We start from the raw sequence: 25,075 nt of genomic DNA, 5'->3' as shown, positions 1-25,075 counted from the left end.
CACAACTCAAACCCAAAGTGAATGTTTTTTCCATTATGCCACAATGTTGCTTTGTAAAAGCAGCGACTTTGGATGGGCTGATCATATGAATATGCCTGAAATCTTTGCTCTTCAGAATGTTGGTAGTGCTGAACACTTGGGGCTCTTGGGTTTACACCTGGCAGTCAGGATGCTGATGTAGACCCTAGATCTAGAACACTTACTTAGCCTTCATCCTCTTCAGGATGAATTCATTTCTATTTCTCTATAATATAGTGCATAAGAGTACAGATTTTTGAGCCAGATGACTAGTTCTTCTACTAACAGCTGACCGGTGCAAGTGACTTTTCTGGTACTATAAGATGAAGATGATAATAGCACTTGCTTCATAGTATTGTTGTAAAGATTAAATGAGTTTATTGTTGGGAAATGCTATGTAAAGGTTGGTTAGTATCATCTATCAGTTTTCCACGTGCTTTCATAAACGCATCATAATATGCTGTAAAAACCTGTATAAAGCTAAGAAAAGCCTTAATCCATCCCTGGAAGTAGGAAACTAGTATGCTACATTCATACAGTACCTTGCACATAATGGAGGCTTAAAAACATCTTTATTATTATTTTTTATTGGAGTATATAGTTGACACACAACTAGTTTCAAGTACACAGCATAGTGATTGGACAAGTTAATATATTATGCTATGTTTAATGCAAGTGTCTGTCCCAAAATATCACTATTATAATATCATTGCTATATTCCTTATGCTGTGCCTTTTATTCCTGTGACTTATTCATTCTGTAACTGGAAGACTGTATCTTCCACTCCCCTTCACCCATTTAGCCCCACTCCCCCACCCCTCTTCCCTCTGGCAACCATCAATTTGTTCTCTGTATTTATAGGTCTGATTCTGCTTATTCAAAAAAATTTTTTTTTTAGATTCCACTTATGAATGAAATCATATGGTATTTGTCCTTCTCAGTCTGGCTTATTTCACTTTGCATAATACCTTCTAGGTCCATCCATGTTATCACAAATGGCAAGATCCCATTCTTTTTAACAGTTCTGTAATATTCCATTATTTCTATCTATGCACAGTCTCTCTCTCTCTCTCTCTCACACACACACACACACACACACACACACCGCACATATTCCTTATTAATTTGTCTATTGATGGACACTTAGGTTGTTTCCATATCTTGCTTATTGTAAATAATGCTGCAACAAACAAGGATGCATATATATATCCTTATGTGTTACTACTTTTGTTTTCTTTGGGTAAATATCACTGGAATTATTGGATCATAGGGTATTTCTATTTATTATTTATTTATTTATTTATGATAGTCACACACACACAGAGAGAGAGAGGCAGAGACATAGGCAGAGGGAGAAGCAGGCTCCATGCACCGGGAGCCCGACGTGGGATTCGATCCCGGGTCTCCAGGATCGCGCCCTGGGCCAAAGGCAGGCGCCAAACCGCTGCGCCACCCAGGGATCCCGGTATTTCTATTTTTAATTAAATAACCTCTTTAAATTGAACTAAAGTGAATGCTACTGGAACTTAGAGTGGTAGTCCTGGATCTTCCAGGCTCAAGGTCCAAATTTTTTCAAATGTTTCTGGTCTACCTCTTCTCCATTCCTCACTTCATTTATCTCTAAGGGCAGAGGCCTGGAAAAGGATGAGTAACCAACCAATATCCTTAAAACTCAGGTTCTTAGAAACTGCAAAACTTATATCCCGCTGTCTGAAGTTCAGGTCACTATGAATTTCTTTTGCACCAAACCCAAGAGGTTAACTTTATATTATTGGGGCGAAAGCACTAACAGCCCGCGGTACTAAAAAGCTCTCAGCAGAAGAGTCCACATTTTCTTATTTGCCTCACTCCCAGGTTCCCAGAGAAACCTGGCCAGCGGGTACATACTCCGACTGAGGATGGGGGGGCACTTCACCAGGTGACCTAGCGAGGGGAGGAAAGACAGAAGACTGTGCAAGTTTGGTAAAGGAAGAGAAACCTTCAACCCAAAGACCAACTGGTGGACTCTAGCTCTCCCCGCCCCTCCCACTCCAGACCACGCCCTCCCACTCCAGGCCCCGCCCCTCCCACTCCAGGCCCCGCCCCTCCCACTCCAGGCCCCGCCCCTCCCACTCCAGGCCCCGCCCAATGCCCGACCCTAGCGAGTCCCTCAGCCTCCGGCCTGGTCCGTGGGGCGCTTGCGCACTTCTTAAGGCGTCTCGGCACTGCCCGAATCAAAATGTGTGCGTGGGGGGCGGGGTGGGAGGGGGCGGAAATTTCGCGCTTTCTACACACCCTTCTACGGAGACTCTGCGTTCTGCTAGAGCTGGGGTGGGCGGGCTTGGTTTTTTTGTTTTGCCCTCTTGGTCCTGACACTCTGGCTTCTTGTTCCCTGATAGGGCTGAAGTGGGCATAAGTTAGGCGATCTCCGGGCAGCCCGCCTCCCGGCGCCGGGTCCTTGGGCTGAGATTTAAGGCGACGGCAGGGAAAGGCAGGGTCCTTCTCTGAGGCAGTCGCGCGGGCAGCGGCTGCGGGAAGCCGGGCAGCGGGCGTCATGTATTACAAGTTTAGCGGCTTCACGCAGAAGTTGACTGGAACATGGGCTTCCGACGCTTATAGCCCGCAGGTACAGGTAGCGCCGGGCCGTCTCGGACAGAAGTGGCCGGCCGAGCCTCTGCGCCTGGCAGTCGCGGCGCCTTCGCCGGGCGGGGTTGCTGCCTGCGGCTCGGTTTGGTTCGCCCCGCACCTCCCCGCGCCTCTCGGCGTCTGCTTGCAGCGGGCGTGGAGGCTGCTCCTTCCGTAGCTGCTGCCCCGGCGGGGCGGGCCCGGCGCGGAAGTGGGGCCTGACACTCCGCTGGGGTCAAGGTGACCTCCGAGGTCGCCGTGTCTGGGTCGTGGGGTAGCTTGTGGGGTCGGCGTCGCCCAGCGCGCGACCTGGCAGAGTCTGAAGTTCGGCTTCGTCCTTCTTAAGGCGGTTCCGCTTTCGGTCCCCTCAGTGCCTCTTTGTTACCCTCCCGCATAACCCGAAAGCCTCGTCAAAGCACGGGATGGGAGAGCTGGGATGACAACCGAGGGAAGCCATAGGGGCAGGAGACGCCGTACGGTTCTTCCCAATGGCCGGGTGAATCTGGGCACTTCGGGCAACGGCCTTAGGCCTCTCACCTGTAAAATGGTGGACTGCCCTGATTTGGGTCTAAAAGGTATCCCGATTTCGCCCAGATTCTGCTAGCTGGAGTTTCAGGCTCAGTCGTAGACCCTTAATGAGAGCTAACATTGGCTTTGCCGCTTTATTTTCTATGACCTTTATCAGGTTATTTAACTTATTGTGAGCTTAGTTTCGTCTAGCGCAGCGTTAGGACAGGTTAAGTGAAATGTGTGCTGTGTCACTGGTAGCCTTTGGCAGATGACTGGTACCGGGTAAGTGGTAGTAGCGATTCTCCAGAAACTGAGAGTGAGATAACCAGCACATTCGTTCCTTATCCTCACAGAGAAGTGTGGGGACGGTTGGTGAAATGAGCGGTTGGAAAACTAGACTCGAACAGTAAGGATTCCAGGTGGGGTGTAAAGGATCCTTTATTATTGTTACCTTCCTCCCTTTTATGGGGGACACTGCAACTTGCCCAAGTTGGGAGGATGTTTAAGGGTGAGTTCAGGGTTGCCTGAGTGCCTCAGTGGGTTAAGCGTCTGACTTGAGGTCAGGTCGTGATCTCTGGGTCGTGGGGTTGGGCTTCCTGCTCAGCAGGGAGTGTCTTTCTCACTCTCCTCTCAGCTGTGCGCGCTTTCTCTCTCTCTCTCTCTCAAATAAATAATCTTTTTAAAAAAATGGCCTGGAATTAAATCATAAGAGGAGCACTTGGGTGGCTCTGTTGTTAAGCTTCCGGGGTCCTGAGATCCAGCCCCACATGGGCTCCTTGGTCAGTGGGGAGTCTGCTTCTCCCTCTCCTGCCCACCATGCTCCAGGGCTTGTGCTCTCGCTTTCTCCCAAATAAGATCTTTTTTTATTTATTTTTATTTTTTAATTTATTTTTTATTGGTGTTCAATTTACCAACATACAGAATAACCCCCAGTGCCCGTCACCCATTCACTCCCACCCCCCGCCCTCCTCCTCTTCTACCACCCCTAGTTCGTTTCCCAGAGTTAGCAGTCTTTACGTTCTGTCTCCCTTTCTGATATTTCCCACACATTTCTTCTCCCTTCCCTTATATTCCCTTTCACTATTATTTATATTCCCCAAATGAATGAGAACATATAATGTTTGTCCTTCTCCGACTGACTTACTTCACTCAGCCCAAATAAGATCTTAAAAAAAAAAAAAGTGATTTCAGTCTAAAATCGGATGTGTTATTAAGTAGCGGACATATAGGGAAGAGAGATGGGAATAGGATTAGACTACAGAAATGTGAAGGGGAGGGCAGAGGAGGAACATTGATCTAAAGAACAAACTAGGATTAGGAGGGGAAACCAGTATGGTGTCACTGGTTGGTAATGAAGTTGGTAGTGACATTGGTAATAAAGTCTAAAGGAATTGTCAACAGTGATTTCTATCTTTTGCAGATTACAGAAGAATAGCCATTTCTATCGTATTTGCTTCTATAGAAGAAGTATTTTTCAGTGCACTGATCTTAAATGTTAGAGTTTAGTGAATTTTGACAACTGTATACGCTGTAACTCATACCTCTGTTAACATACAAGACATTCATGACTCCCTAAGAAGTTCCCTATCCCTGTGCACCTTCCTGTTGTGATCATTATAAGTAAATAGTTTTGCCGTTTATGAATTTCACATAAATGGAATCACGCAGTACTCACTTGTGTAAGGCTTTTCTGCCCTCAATATTTTTGAAGTTCATTCACGTTACATGTTTTAGTAGCTCCCTTTATTGCTGTGTTGGATTTCATTGTGTGAATATGTATACACACATTGTGTGTTTGTGGTTGTAGATGTTCTTTTAATAGAATTTTAGCATAATCTGGTTTTTGTTACTTAGGAAGTAAAATTTTAGACTAAAACTAACATATTGAAATTAAATTGCCCTCAGACCAGAGATTACCCCGAGATGTATGTGGTACAGATTTCTAGTGCCTTCAGATTTCTAGTGCCTCTTAAATTGTGTTTCTTTTGAGAATGTAAACTTCTTAGTTACTTAAGGATTTCTTACTCTATGTTGAAAGAAGTGATGTTGTGTAGGCTTTTTTTTTTTTTTTTTTTTTTTTTTTTTTTTTTTTTTTTTTTTGTGTAGGCTTTATATATAGATTTTTGGAGTGCTTATGACAGGCATCCCCCCCAAACCAGGTATTCTGGCTTTGGTAATTAGGAGTACTTCAGCTTTTCTTTTTTTGGAGACATTAGCACATGTAAAATATAGATGTTTGTAACTTTCAGTATTATGTAAAGTGAATAACCTAACATGCATTGAATAACCTGATAAGGAAAAACTAGTTTCCTAACAGTGGTACAGGTAGAGATTTATAAATCAACTTGATGACAAGTAATTGTATTTTCCAGTGGTTTATTTTATTTTTTTTAAAGACTTTACTTATTTATTCATGAGAGACACAGAGAGAGGCAGAGACACAGGCAGAGGGAGGAGCAGGCTCCATGCAGGGAGCCTGATGCAGCCTGGGTCTCCAGGATCACGCCCTGGGCTGAAGGCGGCGCTAAACCCTTGGGCCACCCAGGGCTGCCCTCCAGTGGTTTATTGAAAAGCATTTCCTTACCTTTCTGTCAAAATAAATGTGAGGCTAATAAACACACGAAAAGAGGCTTCACATCATTAGTCCTTAGGGAAATGGAGATCAAAACTACAGTGAGATACCACTTCACACCTGCTAAAATCAAAAGACAACAGATGTTAGAATGTGGAGAAACTGGAACCCTACTATGTTGCTGGTGGGAATGTAAAATGGTGCAGTCACTTTGGAGGAGATAGTCTGGCAGTTTCTTAGAAAGGGAAACTTTTACTTACTCTTTGTGACTCAACAATTCTAGTTAGGGCAGAATGACATTCTAGATAAAGGGAACTGTGAGAGTGAAAGAGGGGAGGGGGCTGCAGAGGAACCGTTAAATAATAAGTTTAGCTGTGGTAGATGGAGATAGATCATGAAAGGTCTAGGATGGTAGGACTTAATTTTGTGAGAAACAGGAATTTACAAAGCATCTTAATTCAGAAGGTTGTGGTAGAGTCTTGTCCGGAGGGTGAAACAAGGGCATACCTTTTACCTTTAGTTTCATGGAAGGTTTATGATGGAGGAGCAAGTATCATGACCCGAGCTGTGCTTGAAAAGGTTATATGACTGAGAGAGACCAGTGCCAGGGATGCCTGTTAAACCGATAAAATTGTTCAGGGTCTTCCGAGTGGGGAAGGAGAAGGAGAGGTATGCAGATAAGGATTTAGTGACAGATGTGGGAGATTGGGGGGATGAGAAAGGACTCAGGATGACTGGGTAATGAGAGGATGGGGGTGCTTTCCTTAGGGAGCTCCTGAATAGGTTTTGTGAGAAGCTGCGTGAATTTTGGACCTGCAGGAGTGCGACATGTCTGGGAAACATGGAGGTGGTGCTGGCGGTTAGAAAGGAACAACTTGATTCACCGCAGATTGAAACTTGTTTCTAGTCCTAAATCAGAGTGAAGGAGTTCTTACATTTCTGTGATTTAAAAAAATTTAAAAAATATTTTATTTATTTATTCATGAGAGGCAGAGACATAGGCAGAGGGAGAAGCAGGCTTCTTACAGGGAGCCCGACGTGGGACCTGATCCTGGGACTCCGGGATCACACCCTGACTCGAAGGTAGACGCTCAACTACTAAGCCACCCAGGTGTTCCTTTTTTTTTTTTTTTTTTTTTAACCCAGGCGTTCCTTTTTAAAAATTTTTCAATTTTCTAAAAATTGCTGATTCTCTTATTTCTCCATTTTCCTTCTCAAGCCTTAAAGGTAGAAGAAAAGGGAAACTTGGGCCAGTCAACTTCGAGGGGGACAAAATCAAGTTGACTTTTGTCTTTAAAAATTTGGAGCAACTAGGGGCACCTGGCTAGCTCATTCGGTAGAGTATGTGACTTTTGGATCTCGGAGTTATGAGTTTGAGCCCTGCGTTAGGTATAGAGATTACTTTAAAATCTTAAAATAAATTTTTGGAGCAACTAAATTAGTCTAAGAAGAACTCAACTGCTAAATGTGGCTGCTGTTGAATGGCGCTTGATTGTAGAGGTAGTGATTGTGTAAATAGCTAAGAGATTTGATATTAACAAGCAGAACCTTTCCATTTGGCCTGCAGTCCACTATTTTAAGAGCAACATTCACTAGTTTTCTCATTTGTGGGAGGTGTGGGTGGCTCTGCCATCAACTGCTGATTTGATTTACATGACTTTGGTTCTGAAATATTCCTGTCTACATTGTGGTGAAGCTATAGCTTATTTATACATTCAACAGATATTTACTGAATGTGCTTTTTGCTTTTTTAAGTCTTGGGAAGTAAGAGCAGTGAAAAAAACCATGCCAAAATCCTCCTCTTGTGAGGTTTCCATTGCAGTAGGGGAAGACACAGTAGACAAAGTAAAATTCAGTATGTTAGGTGCTGATAAATGCTGTGTAGAAAAAAAAAGCAAGAAAGAGTGATAGGTTGTTAGCAGGGTAAAGGAGGGAGCATGCAGTTTAAAAGGATGGTAAGGGAGGGCAGCCCAGGTGGCTCAGCGGGTTTTTTTTTTTTTTTTTTTTTTTTTTTTTTTATGATAGTCACACAGAGAGAGAGACACACACAGGATTGCGCCCCAGGCCAAAGGCAGGCGCCAAACCGCTGCGCCACCCAGGGATCCCGGCTCAGCGGTTATCCCCGGCTCAGCGGTTTAGTGCCGCCTTCAGCCCAGGACCTGATCCTGCAGACCCGGGATCAAGTTCCACGTCGGGCTCCCTGCATGGAGCCTGTTTCTCTCTTTCCCTCTCTCTCTTTCTCTGTGTCTCTCATAAATAAATAAATAAATCTTTAAAAAAAATTAAAAAAAAAAAAAAAGGATGGTAAGGGAACGTCTTGCTGAGAAGGTGACATTTTGGCAAAGACCTGAAGGAGGTGAGAGTGCCAGCCATGTGGCTACCCAGAGAAGAGCATTCTAGGTAGAGAACAGTGCCTGGTGCCTGGGAGGTTTAAGGGGCTCATCTAGTGGGCTGGGGTAGAGAAAAGGGATGATGTAGGTGGTAGGGTTCATTCTGTAAACTTTCATACAATACTTAACAAAAACTCTTGAGAACACATATTGATGTAGGTAGGTGCATCTCATGGCCCTAGAAGTCATTGTAAGAACTTTGGGGTTTTGCTCAGTGAGAGAGGAGTCTTTTGGGGAGGTTTGAGCTGAATACTGACATCTGCAGTCACTGGTGGCTGCATTAAGAGTAGATAGACTGCAGCGCAGCGAGTGTGGAAATGGAAGGAGAGTCATCAGTTGGAGGCTGTTATAAAAGGGGTTTAGACCAGAGTGTGGATTGGTGGAGATGGGTAAGAAGTGGTCAGATGCTGAGTGTGTTTTGAAGGTAGAGCCAAAAGGATTTGCAATGCGTGAGCAGTATTGATGATTCCGGAGTGCCCAGGTGGCTCCGTCGGTTAAGGTCCAGCTCTTAATTTCAGCTAGGGTCATGAGATTGAGCCCCAAGCGAGACTGTGCATTCAGTGAGGAGTCTGCTGAGATTCTCCCTCTTGTCTGTGCCCCATCCCCCCTCCCCACCCCTGCTCTCGAATGTGCACGTTAGCATGCTTTCACACATCAATCAATCTTTTTTTAAAAAATGATTCCAGGGGCTCCTGAGTGGCTCAGTCTGTTAAGCATCCGCCTTCAGCTCAGGTCATGATCCCGGGGTCCTGAGATTGAGCCCCGTGTCGGTCTCAGTGGGGAGTCTGCTTCTCTCTCTCACTCTGTCTGCTGTTGTTCCCCCTGCTTGTTCACGTTCTCTCTCCCTCTCAGCATCAAATGAATCTTAAGAAATGATTCCAGGGATTCTGGCCTGAAAACCTGGAAGGATGCTATTTTCAGTTATTGAGATGGGGAAGCCTGTCAGTCCTTTCTATACTGGGAAAACCACAAGCCTAGAAGAGGCATAGGTGAAGGGATTTGCTTTAGATATACTTTCCTGTAAATACAGCTTCCTGGTCGGGTCCACTCTTGAGAACCCCAGGATCAGTCCCATCTAGCTGCCTTGAAACATTGGAAACACTACTCTTAAATTCTTAGGCTGTTTAATGATAGGAGAATATCCTTTCTTTTTATCTTTGGGGCCAGGTAAAAGGAATTATTGAATGTATGGTATAATAAAAATGTGTGGGATTGACTCCCATCTTCCTTATGTAATCTCTGAGCTTTGTTTTAATCCTCTGTAACATGCAATGATAATACCTCACTTATAGGGTTAATGTGAAGAGTGAATTTATTTATGAAGATTATTGAGGATCCTGAAAAGAAATGCTTATTATAAACAAAGCAGAATGTAGAATTTTATACTGTGACTGTAAAGATGTTAAAATATGCCTATAAGAAAAGATTGGAGGAGAATATACAACTCATAATGGTTAATGGGATAAGATACTGAGATTATTGGTAACTTTAAAATTCCGTATTCCAAATTTTTACAGTATTATAAACGGAAATACAAAATTATTTAAAACTGTTAAGATGGTCGGTACTCCTTTTTTCAGATGCTACTGTTCAAAAATTTTGCTGTAATTTTGAATCACTTGATGGGTGAACAAACAGTGAGTGATTAGGTATAATCCTTTCTAAAAATACTCTCAGAATAATCCTGTCAAAACAAGAATTTTTTTTTTTTTTCCAAAACAAGAATTTAACTTCAAACCATTTTCAGAGATCCTTGGTAGAAAGTTTTTAAATTTTTGCATTCAAGAGGAAATGGTCCTTCTAGGAGAAAACACAAAGCTTACAGAATAGAGAAGTGTGTTAAATTCTTCAGTTCAAAGGGAGATACTTTCTTGCTTTCTTATCTAGGTAGTTAGGGCCTCTCTTTCCATCTCTAATTCCTGAGTCTGAATTTATTGTATACTAAATTTAGACTAGTTACGAAATCTTCTCTTTAAATCAATTGTTGCTTTTAAGCAATAGTTGAGAGGAGTGGTGGGGTCAGGTAGTGGCGAGCTTAAAAATCCAAGGCCCTGGACTTTTTTTTGGAGAGGCCTGAGTTTCAACAGTAGACTCCATACTTTTTGCCACATGATCTTTGGCAAGTTGCCCTCTCTGATCTAGTTTTTCCTCTATAAAATGGGAATAGTAATGTTTTGGTAGGGTTGCTGGCAGGATTAAATGAAATGATGCATGTGAAATGCTTGATGGGATGCTGGCCATATAACAAAGGCTTAGCAGGTAATTAGTGGCTGTTATTCCATAACATTAATATCCATAATGGCAGAGATTGTGTCTGTCTTCTCTATCGTGTATTTTTAGTATAGAGTAAGTGCTCAGTAATACATGCTGAAGGAGTAAATGCGGTGCAGAAAAAAGTCCATGGTTCATTCCCATTTGTGGGATTGTGTCAAAAAAAAAAAATAGAAACCAAGTTTATTTTGGGGAAAGGGGTTAATGAAGTATAATTGATTTGCAATATTAGTTCCAGCTGTACAACATAGTGATTCTACAATTATATACAATACAAAATGCTCACCACAGCAAGTGTACTTAACCATCTGTCACCTTATAGCATTATTGACTATATTTTGTACTTTATATCCTCCTGACTTTTATTTATTTATTTATTTATTTAAGATATTATTTACTTATTCATGAGAGACAGAGAGAGAGAGAGAGGCAGAGACATAGGCAGAGGGAGAAGCAGGCTCCACGCAGGAGTCTGATGTGGGACTTGATTCTGGGACCCCAGGATCATGACCCAAGCTGAAGGCAGATGCTCAACCACTGAGCCACCCAGGTGTCCCTATTTTTCTTTATTTTTAAAGATTTTATTAATCGTGAGAGACACTGAGAGGCAGAGGCATAGAGGGAGAAACAGGCTCCTCACAGGAAGCTTGATGTGGGACTCGATCCCCAGACCTGGGATCACACCCTTAGCTGAAAGCAGATGCTCAACTGCTAAGCCACCCAGGCATCCCTCCTCCTGACTTTTTAATTTAATTTAATGTATATATTTTTAAAGATTTTATTTATTTGAGAGAGAGAAAGAGACAGCATGAGCAGGGGAGCGGCAAAGGGAGAAGCAGACTCCCCATAAAGCAGGGAGCCAGATGTGGGAGTTGATCCCAGGATTCAGTGATCTTGATCTGAGCCAAAGGCAAGACTCCTAACCAACTGAACCACCCAGGCACCCCAACTTATTTATTTTATAACTGTAAGTTTGTACCTCTTAATTTCCTTCACCTCTTTGCCTCATCCTCCCACCCCTTCCTTTCTGGCAGCCACCAGTTCTCTGTATTTATGGGTCTATTTCTGTTTTATTTTTTAGATTTCCACACAGAAGTGAAATAATGTATTTGTTTTTTTCTGCCTGACATATTTCACGTAGCATAATACCCTCTAGGTCCACTGAAGTTGTTGCCAGTGGCAATATCTCCTTTTCATGGCTATTACTCCACTGTGTATGTGTGTGTATGTGTGTGTGTGTGTATACATATACACACACCACATCTTTATCCATTCATCTATTTTTTTTCTTAAAGATTTTATTTATTATTTATTCATGGGAGACAGAGGGGGCGGGGGCAGACACACAGGCAGTGGGGGAAGCAGGCTCCATGCAGGGAGCCTGACGTGGGCCTTGATCCCGGGTCTCCAGGATCACACCCTGGGCTGAAGGCAGCGGTAAACCACTGAGCCCCCCGGGCTGCCCCTATCCATTCATTTATTGATGGACACTTAAGATACTTCCATATCTTGGCTATTGTAAAGAATGCTGCAATAAACATAGGGATGTGTTTATCTTTTTGAATTGATGTTTTTGTTTTCTTTTGATAAATACCCAGAAGCAGAGTTACTGGTTTGTATGGTATTTGTATTTTTAATTTTTTGAGGAACCTCCATATTTTCCATAATGACTGCACCAATTTATATTTCCATGAGCAGTGCATGAGGATTGCCTTTTCTGTACATCCTCTATACACTTGTTATTTTTTGTCTATTTGATACTGGCCATTCTCATTGTGGTTTTGATTTGTATGTCCCTGATACTTAGTGATGTTGAATTGTCATGTGTCTTTGGAAAATGTGTGTTCAGGTCTTCTGTATGTGGATTTTTTTTTTCTTTTTTGGTATTGTTTGGTATTCTTTATAGATTTTGGATATTAACCCCTTATTGGTGTATCATTTGCACATATCCTTCTCCCAGTCAGTAGGTTGCCTTTTTGATTTGTTGGCCTCCTTCACTGTGCAAAAGGTTTTTAGTTTGATGTAGTCCCTCCCAATTGTTTATTTTTGCTTTTCCTTTTTTTTTTCTTTTTTTTTTTTTTTTTTTTTGCTTTTCCTTTTTTTCCTTTTTTCCCTTACATGAAGAGACAGATTCAGAAATATGTTGCTAAGGCTGATATCTCCGAGATTACTGTGTATGTTTTCTTTCTTTCTTTCTTTCTTTTTTTTTTTTTTTAAAGATTTTATTTATTCATAGAGATGCAGAGAGAGGGAGAGAGGCAGAGACACAGGCAGAGGGAGAAGCCGGCTCCATGCAGGGAGCCTGACGTGGGATTCGATCCAGGGTCTCCAGGATCACGCCCTGGGCTGCAGGCGGCGCTAAATCGCTGCGCCACCGGGGCTGCTCCTGTGTATGTTTTCTTTTTAGAAGTTTCATGATTTCAGGTTTTATATTTGAGTTTTAACCCATTTTGAATTTATTTTTGTGTGTTATGTAAGAAAAGTTTTGTTTGTTTTCAAATGACCCTTTATTTAAGTAGTTTCCTTTGTAGTTCTTAACTACCTGGGCATTCCACTACACCACTACTGATGTCATCATCTATGATATCTTGAGGATGGCAGCTGTCAATATTGCAGTCCTCATGATCTCTTTAATGTTTCCAAAGGGTTCTATGACTAAGGATCAGTGCCACATCTGTCAGGCAATATTGACAGTTTCATCAAAAGTGATACTTCCACTGTGTTTAATGTTTTTCTGCTTCTTTCTGTCTCTTGACTGTTCTTTGGGGGCTTTGATAATTAGGGCAGAAGCAGAAAAGGTACCATTTCATTCTGAGCCTATCTGTTTTTAATGGTTAGTTTCACGGTAATCTTCAGACCTTCCAATCACCAATTGCCTTGGTAATGTCATCATTAGCTTTTTTTGGAGACAGACTAAGGGGGCCAATCTTTGAGGCCGGGGCAGACATGGCAATGACTTCCCCGCTGGTGCTCGAAGATCTATAACTTTGATCTTGTTAGGGTTGAACTTAGGTGGCATGGTGGAGATGGCTGGTGTCAGATGAATCTGGATTTGGGACAACCTTTGCCTCCTCCTAGTCCAAAGCCAAAAGCTTGCTCTCTTTTTTTAAAAAGTAATTTCTGTGCCCAACATGGGGTTTGAATTCACAACCAATGGATCAAGAGTCACATGCTCTGCTGACTGAGCTAGCCAGGTTTTGTTTTGTTTTGTTTTAGATTTTATTTTATTTATTTATTTACTTAGAAAGCTGGAGGGGACAGGGGTGGAGGGCAGTAGGGGAAGAAGAGAGATTCTGGAGTAGACTCTGCACTGAGCACAGAGCCTGATGTAGGGTTTGATCCCACCACTCCAAGATCCTGAAGCTAAGAGTTGGATGCCCAAGTGACTGAGCCACCCAGTTTCATCCTTTTGCATGTCTGCTGTCCAGTTTTACCAGCACCATTTATTTGAAGAGACTGTCTTTTCCACATTGTATATTTTTTGTCTCCTTTGTTGTAGATTAAGTGACCATATAAAGAATGGTTTTATTTCTGGGCTCTCTGTTCTGCTCCATTGATCTCTGTTTTTTTTTGCTAGTACCATACGGTTTTGATTATTATAGCTTTTGGTATAGCTTGAAATCTGGGACTGTGATATCTTCAGCTTTGTTCTCCTTTTTCAAAATTGCTTTGGCTCCATACAAATTTTAGGATTATTTGTTCTTATTCTATGAAAAATACTATTGGTATTTTGATAGGGATTGCATTGAATCTATAGGCTGCTTTGAATAGTGTGGGCATTTTACAATACTAATTCTTCCAATTAATGAGCATGGTATATCTTTACATTTATTTGTGTCCTCAGTTTCTTTCACCATTGTTTTAATCGTTTTCAGAGTACAGGCCTTCCACTTCCTTGGTTAAATTTATTGCTCTCATTCTTTTTGATGTAGCTGTAAATGGGATTGTTTTCTTTCTCTTTCTGCTACACTATTAGCATATCAAAATGCAACAAGTTTCTTTATATTAGTTTAGTATTCTGCAACTTTACTGAATTCATGTATTCTAATTTTTTGGTGGAGTCTGTAATTGCTTTATATATAGAGTATCACATTAGCTGTAAATAGTGCAAGTTTTACTTCTTTGTTACCCTCTTGGGATGCCTTTTATTTCTTTTTCTTGTCTGATTACTATGGCTAGGACTTCCGTTACTGTATTGAAATAAAAGTGGGAAGAATGGACATCCTTGTTCTCTTCCTGATCTTAGAGAAAAAAGTTTTCAGTTTTCACCATTGAGTATGATGTTAGCTGTGGTTTTATCATATATGGTCTTTTTTATTATATTGAAGTATGCTCCCTCTAAACCCACTTTGTTGAGAGTTTTTATCATAAATGGATGTTGAATTTTGTCAGATGTTTTTTCTGTATCTGTTGAGGTGATCATGTGATTTTTGTCCCTCAGTTTGTTAATGTGTATTACGTTGATTGATTTGTGGATATTGAACCATTCTTGCATCCTGGAATAAATCCCACTTGATTGTGGTGAATGATCTTTTTATTTTTTATTTTATTTTTTAAATTAATTAATTAATTTTTTGTGTGAATGATCTTTTTAATGTATTGTTGAATTCAGTTTGCTAAATTTTGTTGAGTACTTTTTGCATCTGTGTTCATCACACAGATATTGCCCTGTAATTTCCTTTCTTGATTGTCTTTGATTCTGGTATCAGGGTAATGCCTTGTAGAATGAATTTGGAAAATTTTCTTCCTTTTTGATTTTTTGGAATCATTTGAGAAGGATTAGTAACTCTTCTTTAAATTTTTGGTAGATTTTCCCTGTGAAGCTTTGTGGTCCTGGACTTTTATTTGTTGGGAGATTTTTGGTTACAGATTCACTGTCTCTGGTAGCAATTGGTCTGCTCAGATTTGCTGTTTCTTCCTGTTTCAGTCTTGGAAGATATGTTTCTAGGAATTCACCCATTTCTTCTATGTTGTCCAACTTGTTGGCATATAATTTTCACAGTAGTCTCTTAAAATCCTTTGTATTTCTTTTTTTTTTTTTTTTTTTTTTTTTTATTCATAGAGAGAGAGAGAGAGGCAGAGACATGGGCAGAGGGAGAAGCAGGCCCCGGAAGCCCGATGTGGGACTCCATCTGGGACCCTAGGATCACGTCCTGGGCCAAAGGCAGAAACTAAACCTCTGAGCCTCCTGGGCTGCCCAATCCTTTGTATTTCTGTGGTGTTTATAACTTCTCTTTCATTTGTGATTTTGAGTTATTTTTTTTCTTAATAGGTCTGCCAAAGGTTTATCAGTTATCTTTTTTGAAGAACCAGCTCTTAGTTTCATTGTTGTTGTTGGGGTTTGTTTTTTGTTTTTTGGTTTTTTTTGTTTTTTTTTTGTCACCATTTATTTCTATTCTAATCTGTTATTTACTTCTTTCTACTAATTTTTGTCTTTGTTCTTTTTCTAGTTCCTTTAAGGGTAAAGTTAAGGTTGTTTGAGATTTTTCTTGTTTTTGAGGTAGGCCTGAATTACTATATAAATTTCCCTCTTAGAACTGTTTTTTTTTTTTTCATCCTAAAGATTTTGAGCCATTGTTTCCATTTTCATTTCTCCATGTATCTTTAAATTTCCTCTTTGATTTCTCTTGACACATGGATTATTTAGGAGCATGTTGTTTAGCCTCCATGTATTTGTTTTTTTTCCAGTTTTTCCCCTATAATTGATTTTCTAAGTTCATGCTGTTGTGAATGGAGAAGATGCTTTTCTTAAATTTATTGAGACTTGTTTTGTGGCATGCATGTAATCTGTCCTGGAGAATGTTCCATGTATACTTGAAAATTCTGTATATTTTGCTGGTTTTGGATGGCATTTTCTGTATATATCTGCTAAGTCTATCTGGTCTAATGTTATTTAAATCCACAGTTACCTTATTGATTTTACATATGGATGCTTTATCCATTGATAGGTAGGGTGTTAAAGTCCCCTACTATTATTGTATTATTGTCAGTTTCTCCCTTTGTATTTGTTAATATTTGCTTTTTGTATATTTAGGTGTTCCTATGTCAGATGCATAGATACTTAAAATTGTTGTATTCTCTTGTTGGATTACTCCCTTTAATAATACCCTTCTTTGTCTCTTGTTACTGTCTTTGTTTTAAAGACTACTTTGGGGATCCCTGGGTGGCGCAGCGGTTTGGCGCCTGCCTTTGGCCCAGGGCGCGATCCTGGAGACCCGGGATCGAATCCCACGTCAGGCTCCCGGTGCATGGAGCCTGCTTCTCCCTCTGCCTATGTCTCTGTCTCTCTCTCTCTCTCTCTCTGTGACTATCATAAAAAAAAAAAAAAGACTACTTTGTCTGATATAAGTTTTACTATCTTAGCTTTCTTTCTGTTTCCATTTGTGTGGAATTTTTTTTTTTTTTTTTTACATCCCTTCACTTTTAATTTGTACATGTCTTTAGGTCTGAAGAGAGCCTCTTGTAGGCAGCATATAGATGGCCCATGTTTCTTATTCATTGAATCACCCTTGTCTTTTAATTGTGGTATTTAGACCATTTACTTTTTTTTTTTTTTAAGTAGGCTCCACACCCAGCATGGAACCCAACATGGAGCTCGAATTTATAACCCTGAGATCAAGACCTCAGATTAAGAGTTGGATGCTTTACTGACTGAGCCACCCAGGTGCCCATTTTTTTTTTTTTTTTTTTTAGGCCATTTACATTTAAAGTAATAATGAACAGGTGTCATTTTGTCAACTGTTTTCTGGTTGTTTTTGTAGTTTTTCTCTTTTTTTCTTCTGGCTCTCTTCCTTTGTAATTGGTGGCTTTCGTGTTTTGCTTGGATTTCTTTCTTTTGCTTTTTCGTAGATTTATTGTAAGTTTTTGGTTTCTGGTTAGCATAAGGTTCATATATAACTGTATATTAAGCTGATGGTTGCTTAAATTCAAACACATTTTAAAATCACTATGTATTAAACCCTCCCCTATGTTTTTTTTTTTTTTAATTTTTTTAATTTTTTACTTATTTATGATAGTCACAGAGAGAGAGAGAGAGGCAGAGACACAGGCAGAGGGAGAAGCAGGCTCCATGCACCGGGAGCCTGATGTGGGATTCGATCCCGGGTCTCCAGGATCGCGCCCTGGGCCAAAGGCAGGCGCCAAACCGCTGCGCCACCCAGGGATCCCTCCCCTATGTTTTTATGTATATCATATCATATTTTACATCTTTTTATTTTGTGAATCTCAACAAATTTTATAGATGTAATGGATTTTTTTTAGATGTAATGGATTTTACTCATCTTTTAACGTTCATACTAGTTTTATAAATGATTGATTTAATACCTTTATTATATGTTTGCTTTTACTAGTGAAATTTTTTTTTTTATAATTTTCTTTTAGTTATGGCCTTTTCTATTCCTTTTTTTAATAAAGTTTATTTTGTTTTTTTGTTTTTTGTTTTTTGTTTTTTTTTAATTCACAAGAGACACAGAGAGATGCAGAGACATAGGCAGAGAGGAGAAGCAGGTTCCATGCAAGGAGCCTGATGTGGGACTCCATCCCGGGACTCTGGGATCATGCCCTGAGCCCAAGGCAGACACTCAACCACTGAGCCACCCAGGCTTCCCTGGCCTTTTCTATTCCACTTAAAGTCCCTTTAACCTTTCTTCTAAGGCTGGTTAAGTGGCTGTAAAGTCCTTTGTCTTTTGTTTATTTAAGAAACTCCTATTTGTTTTCAGTTCTGAATGATAATCTTTTTTTTTTTTTTTTTTTTTTTTTTTTTAATTTATTTATGATAGTCACAGAGAGAGAGAGAGAGAGGCAGAGACATAGGCAGAGGGAGAAGCAGGCTCCATGCACCGGGAGCCCGATGTGGGATTCGATCGTGGGTCTCCAGGATCGCGCACTGGGCCAAAGGCAGGCGCTAAACTGCTGCGCCACCCAGGGATCCCTCTGAATGATAATCTTGTCAGAGCATTCTTGGCTGTTGGTTTTTTCCTTTTAGTGCTTTAAATATATTGTGCCACTACCTTCTGGCCTGTACAATTTCTGCTGGAAAATCCATAGCCTTATGGGGTTTTCCTTGTACATAACTAGTTGCTTATCTCTTGCTACTTTTAAGATTGTGTCTTCAATCTTTAACATTTTATTTGTTATGTCTTGGTATGCACCTTCTTGGGTTTATCTTGTTTGGGGCTCTCTCCGCTTCTTGGACCTAGATGTCTGCTTTTCCCAGGTTAGGGAAATTTTCAGCTGTTATTTCTTCAAATAAGCTTTCTACCCCTTTCTCTTTTTTTCTCCTGGGACCCCATATGAATATTAGTATGCTTGACATTGTTATAGGGGGTCCCTTAACCTATCCTCATTTTTTATTTGTTTTTGCTGTTTAGCTTGGGTGTTTTCTATTATCCTATCTTCTAGATTGCTCATTTGTTCACCTGCATCTTTTAATCTTCTGTTGATTCTCTCTAGTATGTTTTTCATTTCAGTTATTGTATTCTTCAACTCTTTTTGGTTCTTTTTTATATTTTTTATCTCTTTGTTGAGTTTTCCTACATTCTTCTTTTAACTCCAGTGAGCATCTTTATGTCCATTGCTTTGCACTCTTTATCAGGTCATTGCTTATCTCCCTTTTATTTAGTTCTTTTTCTGAAGTTTTGATTTTTTTTTTTTTTGAGCATATTCCTTTTTCTCATTTTGTTTGACTTTGTTTCTATGAATTATGTGAAACAGCTACCTTCCTCAGTCTTGAAGGAGTGGCCTTGTGGAGGAATGTCCCCTGTCTAGTCTGCATGTGTCTGGTGGCTCTTGCTGGCTAATGCTGTAGTGGTTGCAGGCTGAGGGTGTATTCTCTGGGTCTGCCCTACGGGATGATGGGAGTTGGGGTAAGTTCAAGCCAGGTGATTCAGGGGTATTTGGGTCTAGTGCTGCCTTGGTGGGATGGCAAGAGCTGGGTCAGGTTCAGGTTGGGTTGTCCTCAGGCTCTCTACCCTGGGGTACCCTAGTGGGGAGGCCAGAGTTGGGGCAGGATGGGCTGGGGTGCTCTGCATAGGAAGTGCCCTGGCTGAATGGCTACTGCTGAAGCTGATAGGCTAGGGGTGTCCCAGGGTGCTTTTGTGCCTGGGACACCTAGGGGAGATAGTGGGGGATATAATTGGTGCAGGCTGAGGTGTTCTAGTTGTGCTGTGCTGGGGCAGCCTTGGTGGAATGGTTAGAGCTGAGACAGGTGCATGTGGTGAAGGATGCCTTTGGGGGACAACTGGAGCTGGTATGGGCAAGGCTGGGGCAGGAAGCTGCAGGCTGGCTAGAGTGCCTGTTCCCATTTGTGCTATTAAGGCAGAGGGGGAATGTAAACAATGGCGCTTGCTAGCCCCTTCTAACCAGATAGAATTCCAGTAGTTCTCCCACCATTTAGCAGTTGCTCTAGCATTATTTGGGGTTTCCTTCATTTATAGTCTGCCTTTTAAACCACTGTGGTTGTTTTTTGTGGGTTTTTTGTTTTGTTTATTTTGCTGTGCCCAGGTTGGGTGAATCTGTGTGTGGGCCTGTCAGTGCTCTTCCTCACTACTGTAATGCTTAGCATCAGGTGGGGTTCCTGTTGATACCATGTCTCTGTCTCCTGCCCTTCACTGTGTGGTCCCTCTATCCTTTGTTATGCAGAAACTGTTCAGTCAGCATTCAGTTCTTCAGAAGGAATTGCCCTCTATGTGCGTGTAGATTTGGTATGTTCCTGGAAGGGAGTGAGTTCAGGGTCTTTCTATGCTGCCATCTTGGACCAAAACCAAGTTTGCTTTAATGCCTTTTTGTTGCCCTGTTGATCTTAATGCTCACCTGGTGGGAGGGAGTATCCTGGAAGCTTTGGAATATGTCTTGTCAGTTATAGGTAAATTTATATTTCTTTGAAGTGATCAAGAACCAGGAGTCTGACAACTCTTAATTTGAGCAAAGAGTTTGCACTTTTATCCTTTAAAAAGAAAGAGGCTGTGCTTGAACTGTACTTCCTATTTACTTATTTTTAAAGATATCCATTTATTAGAGCACAGGCAGGGGGAGTGGCAGAGGGAGAGGGAAAAGCAGGCTCTCCACTGAGTAGGGAGCCCAGGCTGCACAGGACTCAATGCCAGGATACAAGGATCACGACCTGAGCCGAAGGCAGATGCTTAACCCACTGAGCCATTCAGATGCTTTACTTCCTAACTTTAAATTTTTATTTTTCATAGTTATAATGTATTATAAAAGGATGTGATTGTATTGGTTTGTAACTCAGCTCCTATCTTCATCTGCATATTATTTGGGAGAACCATCTCTATACCTGCCACTGTAGCTTTACTCCATCATGTAGAAAATCAGAGTTCTCCTTGGGTTCTTTCTTTTTCTTTTTTTTTTTTTTAATAGCCTTGTTGTGATACAATTCACATACCATACATTCACTCATTTAAAGTGTACAACTCAGTGGTTTTTAGTGTATTAATAGATATTGCATAACCATTACCACATTAATTTTAGAGCATTTTCATCATCTCCAAAAGAAACATACTCTGCAGTTATCACCCCCCTGTTGCTCACCTCCCAGCCCTAGGCAGCTGCTGATCTATTTACTGTCTATGTAGATTTTCTTATTCTGGACTTGCATATGAATGGAGTCATATAACATGTGGTCTTTTTGATTAGCTTCTTTTACTCGGCATAATGTTTTTAAGGGTTATCCCAGTAGCCTGTGCCAGTACTTCATTTTTCTCTCCCATTAGCTTCTCTTTAAGCCTATGCATTTGCCCTTCTGTCCATGTGGCCCAGGGAGCTGCTAATTAGCAAACCTGTGTTAACCCCCAAATATCATTCTGTTTATAATTATTGAACAGACATATGTGCTGTATGCCCGTAGCAGGCACACTGCTTTAGGTACGTATGGTCTCATGCAGTCTTTTCAGTGTTAGATGCTATCACTATTTATGTATTTATTTATTTATTTATTTATGTATGTATTTATTTATGTATTTATTTATTTATTTATTTATGTATTTATTTATTTATTTAATGGAAAGGGAGAGAGAGAAAGCACGAGTGCACACAGATACACAAGCAGGGAGAGCTGTAGGCAGAGGGAAAAGGAGAAGCAGGCTCCCCCTGGAGCAAGGAGCCTGACATAGGTGGGGCTCAATCCCAGGACTCGGGAATCATGACCTAAACTGAAGGCAGACATCTGACTGACCCACCCAGGCACCCTGATACCATTACTTTTGTATACCTGTCTCAGATGAGAACACTAAATTTTCTTTATTTTTAGTATATCTGTTTAACTTATGGGTTAATTAATGCTGGAAAGTTCAGTTAGTCTAATTATTTTGTTTTGTCTATGGTTCTGAAAGACAAGTTTCTTACCATTATAGGCCCTTCTAGATTGAGATATTTCTTTACTGTATGTCTGGACAGTTTCTGACGTCTACTCTGGAGTTCGAGATAATATATTAGTACATCAGCTCATCCAGAGGAGAAAAGAGACGGCCGGGTCTCTTTGGAAATCTAATCAAAAGTTCACATAGGGCAGCCCTGGTGGCCCAGCGGTTTTAGCACTGCCTTCGGCCCGGGGTGTGATCCTGGAGACCCAGGATCAAGTCCCACGTCAGGCCTGCTTCTCCCTCTGCCTCTCTCTCTCTCTCTCTCTCTCTCTCTCTCTTTCTCTCTCTCTCTCTCCTCCCTCTGCCTCTCTCTCTCTCTCTCTCTCTCTCATGATTAAATAAAATCTTAAAAAAAAGTTCATATAGATTATAAGTGTTTTACTGATTTCATAGGAAGATAGACATAATAGGTATTTCTGGAAGCCCAGATTGGGCTTTTGTGGTTTGTTTGCTTCCCCCTCTCCCCTATCCCCATCTTAAAGGCAGGGGATTCTTCTCAATGAGGTTTGCTGTGGGAAAGTGGACTAAGGTATTTTGTTTAAAGTTTAGGAACTTTATTTTTTATTTATTTATTTATTTTTTTAAAGTTTAGGAACTTTAAATCTTAAAATTAAAGGCCTCTTGATGCAGACTTGAAGAGCCTTTCCTTCCCTCTTGTGTGCCTGAGTGACTGCTTCCACGATTCCAGACAGCCTGCTTGTTGAAAGGTTATTCATATGCCCAGACATGATTTCAACTTGACATTTTCCTTTTTCCTACAGGGATTAAGGCCTGTGGTTTCCACAGAAGCACCACCTATCATATTTGCCACACCAACCAAACTGAGTTCTGATTTTACTGCATATGATTATGCTGGGAAAAACAAAGTTCCAGAGCTGCAGAAGTTTTTCCAGGTAAAAGAAGACACTCGAACAGACACTAAAGAATAAGTCATCATTTTGGCAATGAGTTTTCTTGTTTTTTGCTTGCTTGATATTAAATTCACTGAGCTGTTAGAAGTGGAGGAGGCTCTCTTGGGTTTTCTGATCAACAGAGAGAAGCTAGAATTCATTGCATTTTAAAATATTATTAATACTAATCTATATACAGATAATTGAGAGATCAGTGACCCAGCTGTATCTCAGGTGCTATGGGAGTAGCAGTGTCTTACTGCTCTTCTAGAAGGTAGCTTCCCCGTCCTCAATAATGTGCAGATTCAGAACTGGCTTGGGGGCTTTTGGTCAGTTTAATCCCTTTTTATCTGATAAGTAAGACTTTTTTTTTTTTTTTTTAAAGATTTTATTTATTCATTCATGAGAGACAGAGAAAAAGAGAGAGGCAAAGACACAGGCAGAGGGAGAAGCAGGCTCCATGGAGGAAGCCTGATGGGGGACTCAATCCCGGGTCTCCAAGATCAGGCCCTGGGCTGAAGGCGGCTCTAAACTGTTGAGCCACCTGGGCTGCCTGTGATAAGTAAGACTTTATTGGGCATTTGGGTCTTGAGTTACTGTGGGAGAGGGAGTTTGGAGACTGTGCAAAATCATGGATTAACATTTTATGAGTCTATTTTTTTAAACAAGGGTTTAATGGCTTAATGGAAAGAAGCTGGATACAAAATGGACTTGAGCCTGTTAATTGACCTGGTATGCTCAGATATCATTGACTAATGATCAGAAGTCAAACTAAATGTAGTACATAATTTGTGCCTGTGGTCATTTAGCTGTGAATTATCTTTGCCTTTAAAAGAAATCCACCAGTGCTGCTTTCTTAATTAAGCTTTATATGGTAAATTTCTTGGAAACATGGAATTTGTTGTATGCATGTTCCTTGGGCTCCATTTTGGAGAATGGCTTTGGCCTTACAGGCTGTAGCTGCATTTATAAGAAAAGATATACCACTATCTCAGTTAGCATTCTAACGTATTAGGGCTTTTTACACTGCAGCATGTTGAGGGATTAGTTATAAAGTAGAGACATTTATTCTTTATTAGCCTAAACTGTAAAATCTTTTTATTATTGACCATGTCCTTGATAATTCTTGCTTTCCAGAAGTCTGATGGTGTGCCTATCCACCTGAAACGAGGCCTACCTGACCAAATGCTTTACCGGACCACTATGGCTCTGACGTTGGGGGGGACCATCTACTGCCTGATTGCTCTCTACATGGCTTCGCAGCCCAGAAACAAATGACTTAGGCTGCAGAGGACTGGTTTGCTTTTTGGCATAAATGCTTTGAATTTTCATTTTTCACTGTTCTGTAAACATTTTTCTTTTTTACTTGAATGGTTTACTTAACATTTTCCCAGAAAAGTAGAAAGATATTACGGCAATATTTTGGTTTGTTTATGAAATACACATGGTCCATCAGTGCTCATTGGACAGTTAAAACTATTGTTTAAAGCAGTGCTGCTGCTTCTTGGGCTCCTGACTTCCCTGGAGGTTCTAGAGGAAGGTTGCACGTAGGCTTATTGGCAGCAGTCTATGCTGAGGTCCTTAGGGACCCACAGTGGTGTTTTTGAACATGGGGTGCAGAGGCCTTCCTGGATATGGATGCTACTGAGGAAGGAAGAAAGAAGCCAAGGCCAGGAGCATGAAATGGGGGTTTGCACTAGTAGACATCGTGAGGATTTTTCCTTCTTGTGGTAAAATGTTAAGAAAAATTATGTGCAATCTGCCTCTATTCATTGGAGAGTTTCTTTCCAAGGGTTATTTGCCTCATCTCTGATCTTTAGTGAAATTTTATGTATAATTGTTATGTATTTATTCCACCTCGGGAACAGAAAACACCTGTTTACTGTTGCACTTTAGACCAGTGTGTTTTATTAATGCAACTGTGACACAAAGTCTCCTTTACCTTTTCAAAATGTTATGGCTTTAAATTATGATTTATTTTGATTGTGGAATAAATACATGAATGAAAAAATCTCAATTTTGAAGTCCTTTTGAATGATCTTTCAGAATATTTTCAGAATACCAGAAGCATCTTAAACCTGAGTCTGATTGCTTTTTTAATTAGGCACCAGATAATCTTTACAAAATGGTTCCTCAAAGTCAAGTAATAGACTAACGGCATATTGATGATTACCATATGGTTCCTTATAAGGAACCAGCTTGCCCCTTAGTAAAATGTGACTGTAACACACAATTCATTTAGACATTAATTTCCTGTGCTGTCACAATCGGTAGACTTGACCAATTCGGTATCCTATATTAATGCTGAGAAAAAGGTGAGATTTTTTTATATATTAAGTGGTAGTCTGTATCTTTTATTTTTTTTAATATTTATTTATTTACTTGATAGGAGGAGCAGGGGCGGGGGGCGGGCAGGTTGTGGGAGAGGGAGAAGCAGACAAGCAG

At 40.8% G+C, this 25,075-nt stretch overlaps 1 protein-coding gene across 3 annotated transcripts; it reads left to right on the top strand.

Annotated features, from left to right (window-relative positions):
* Positions 1-2,452: 2,452 nt before the first annotated feature.
* On the top strand, positions 2,453-24,647 carry COX7A2L (cytochrome c oxidase subunit 7A2 like). Of its 3 annotated transcripts, none has more exons than XM_038561351.1 (3): positions 2,453-2,629; positions 22,502-22,633; positions 23,768-24,647. In XM_038561351.1, exons 1-3 carry the CDS (start codon positions 2,552-2,554, stop codon positions 23,906-23,908), a joined length of 351 nt encoding a protein of 116 aa, XP_038417279.1. In that variant the 5' UTR covers positions 2,453-2,551; the 3' UTR covers positions 23,909-24,647. The 3 variants fall into 3 exon arrangements, with proteins under 3 accessions (XP_038417279.1, XP_038417280.1, XP_038417281.1); XM_038561352.1 differs by having other exon boundaries at positions 2,466-2,623; XM_038561353.1 differs by lacking the exon at positions 2,453-2,629 and adding an exon at positions 3,044-3,070.
* Positions 24,648-25,075: the final 428 nt, after the last annotated feature.

Source organism: Canis lupus, chromosome 17 (assembly GCF_011100685.1).
Source record: "Canis lupus familiaris isolate Mischka breed German Shepherd chromosome 17, alternate assembly UU_Cfam_GSD_1.0, whole genome shotgun sequence".
Taxonomy (NCBI): domain Eukaryota; kingdom Metazoa; phylum Chordata; class Mammalia; order Carnivora; family Canidae; genus Canis; species Canis lupus.
Note: the sequence above shows the minus strand (reverse complement) of the source record. Positions and strands in the feature narration are given on the sequence as shown.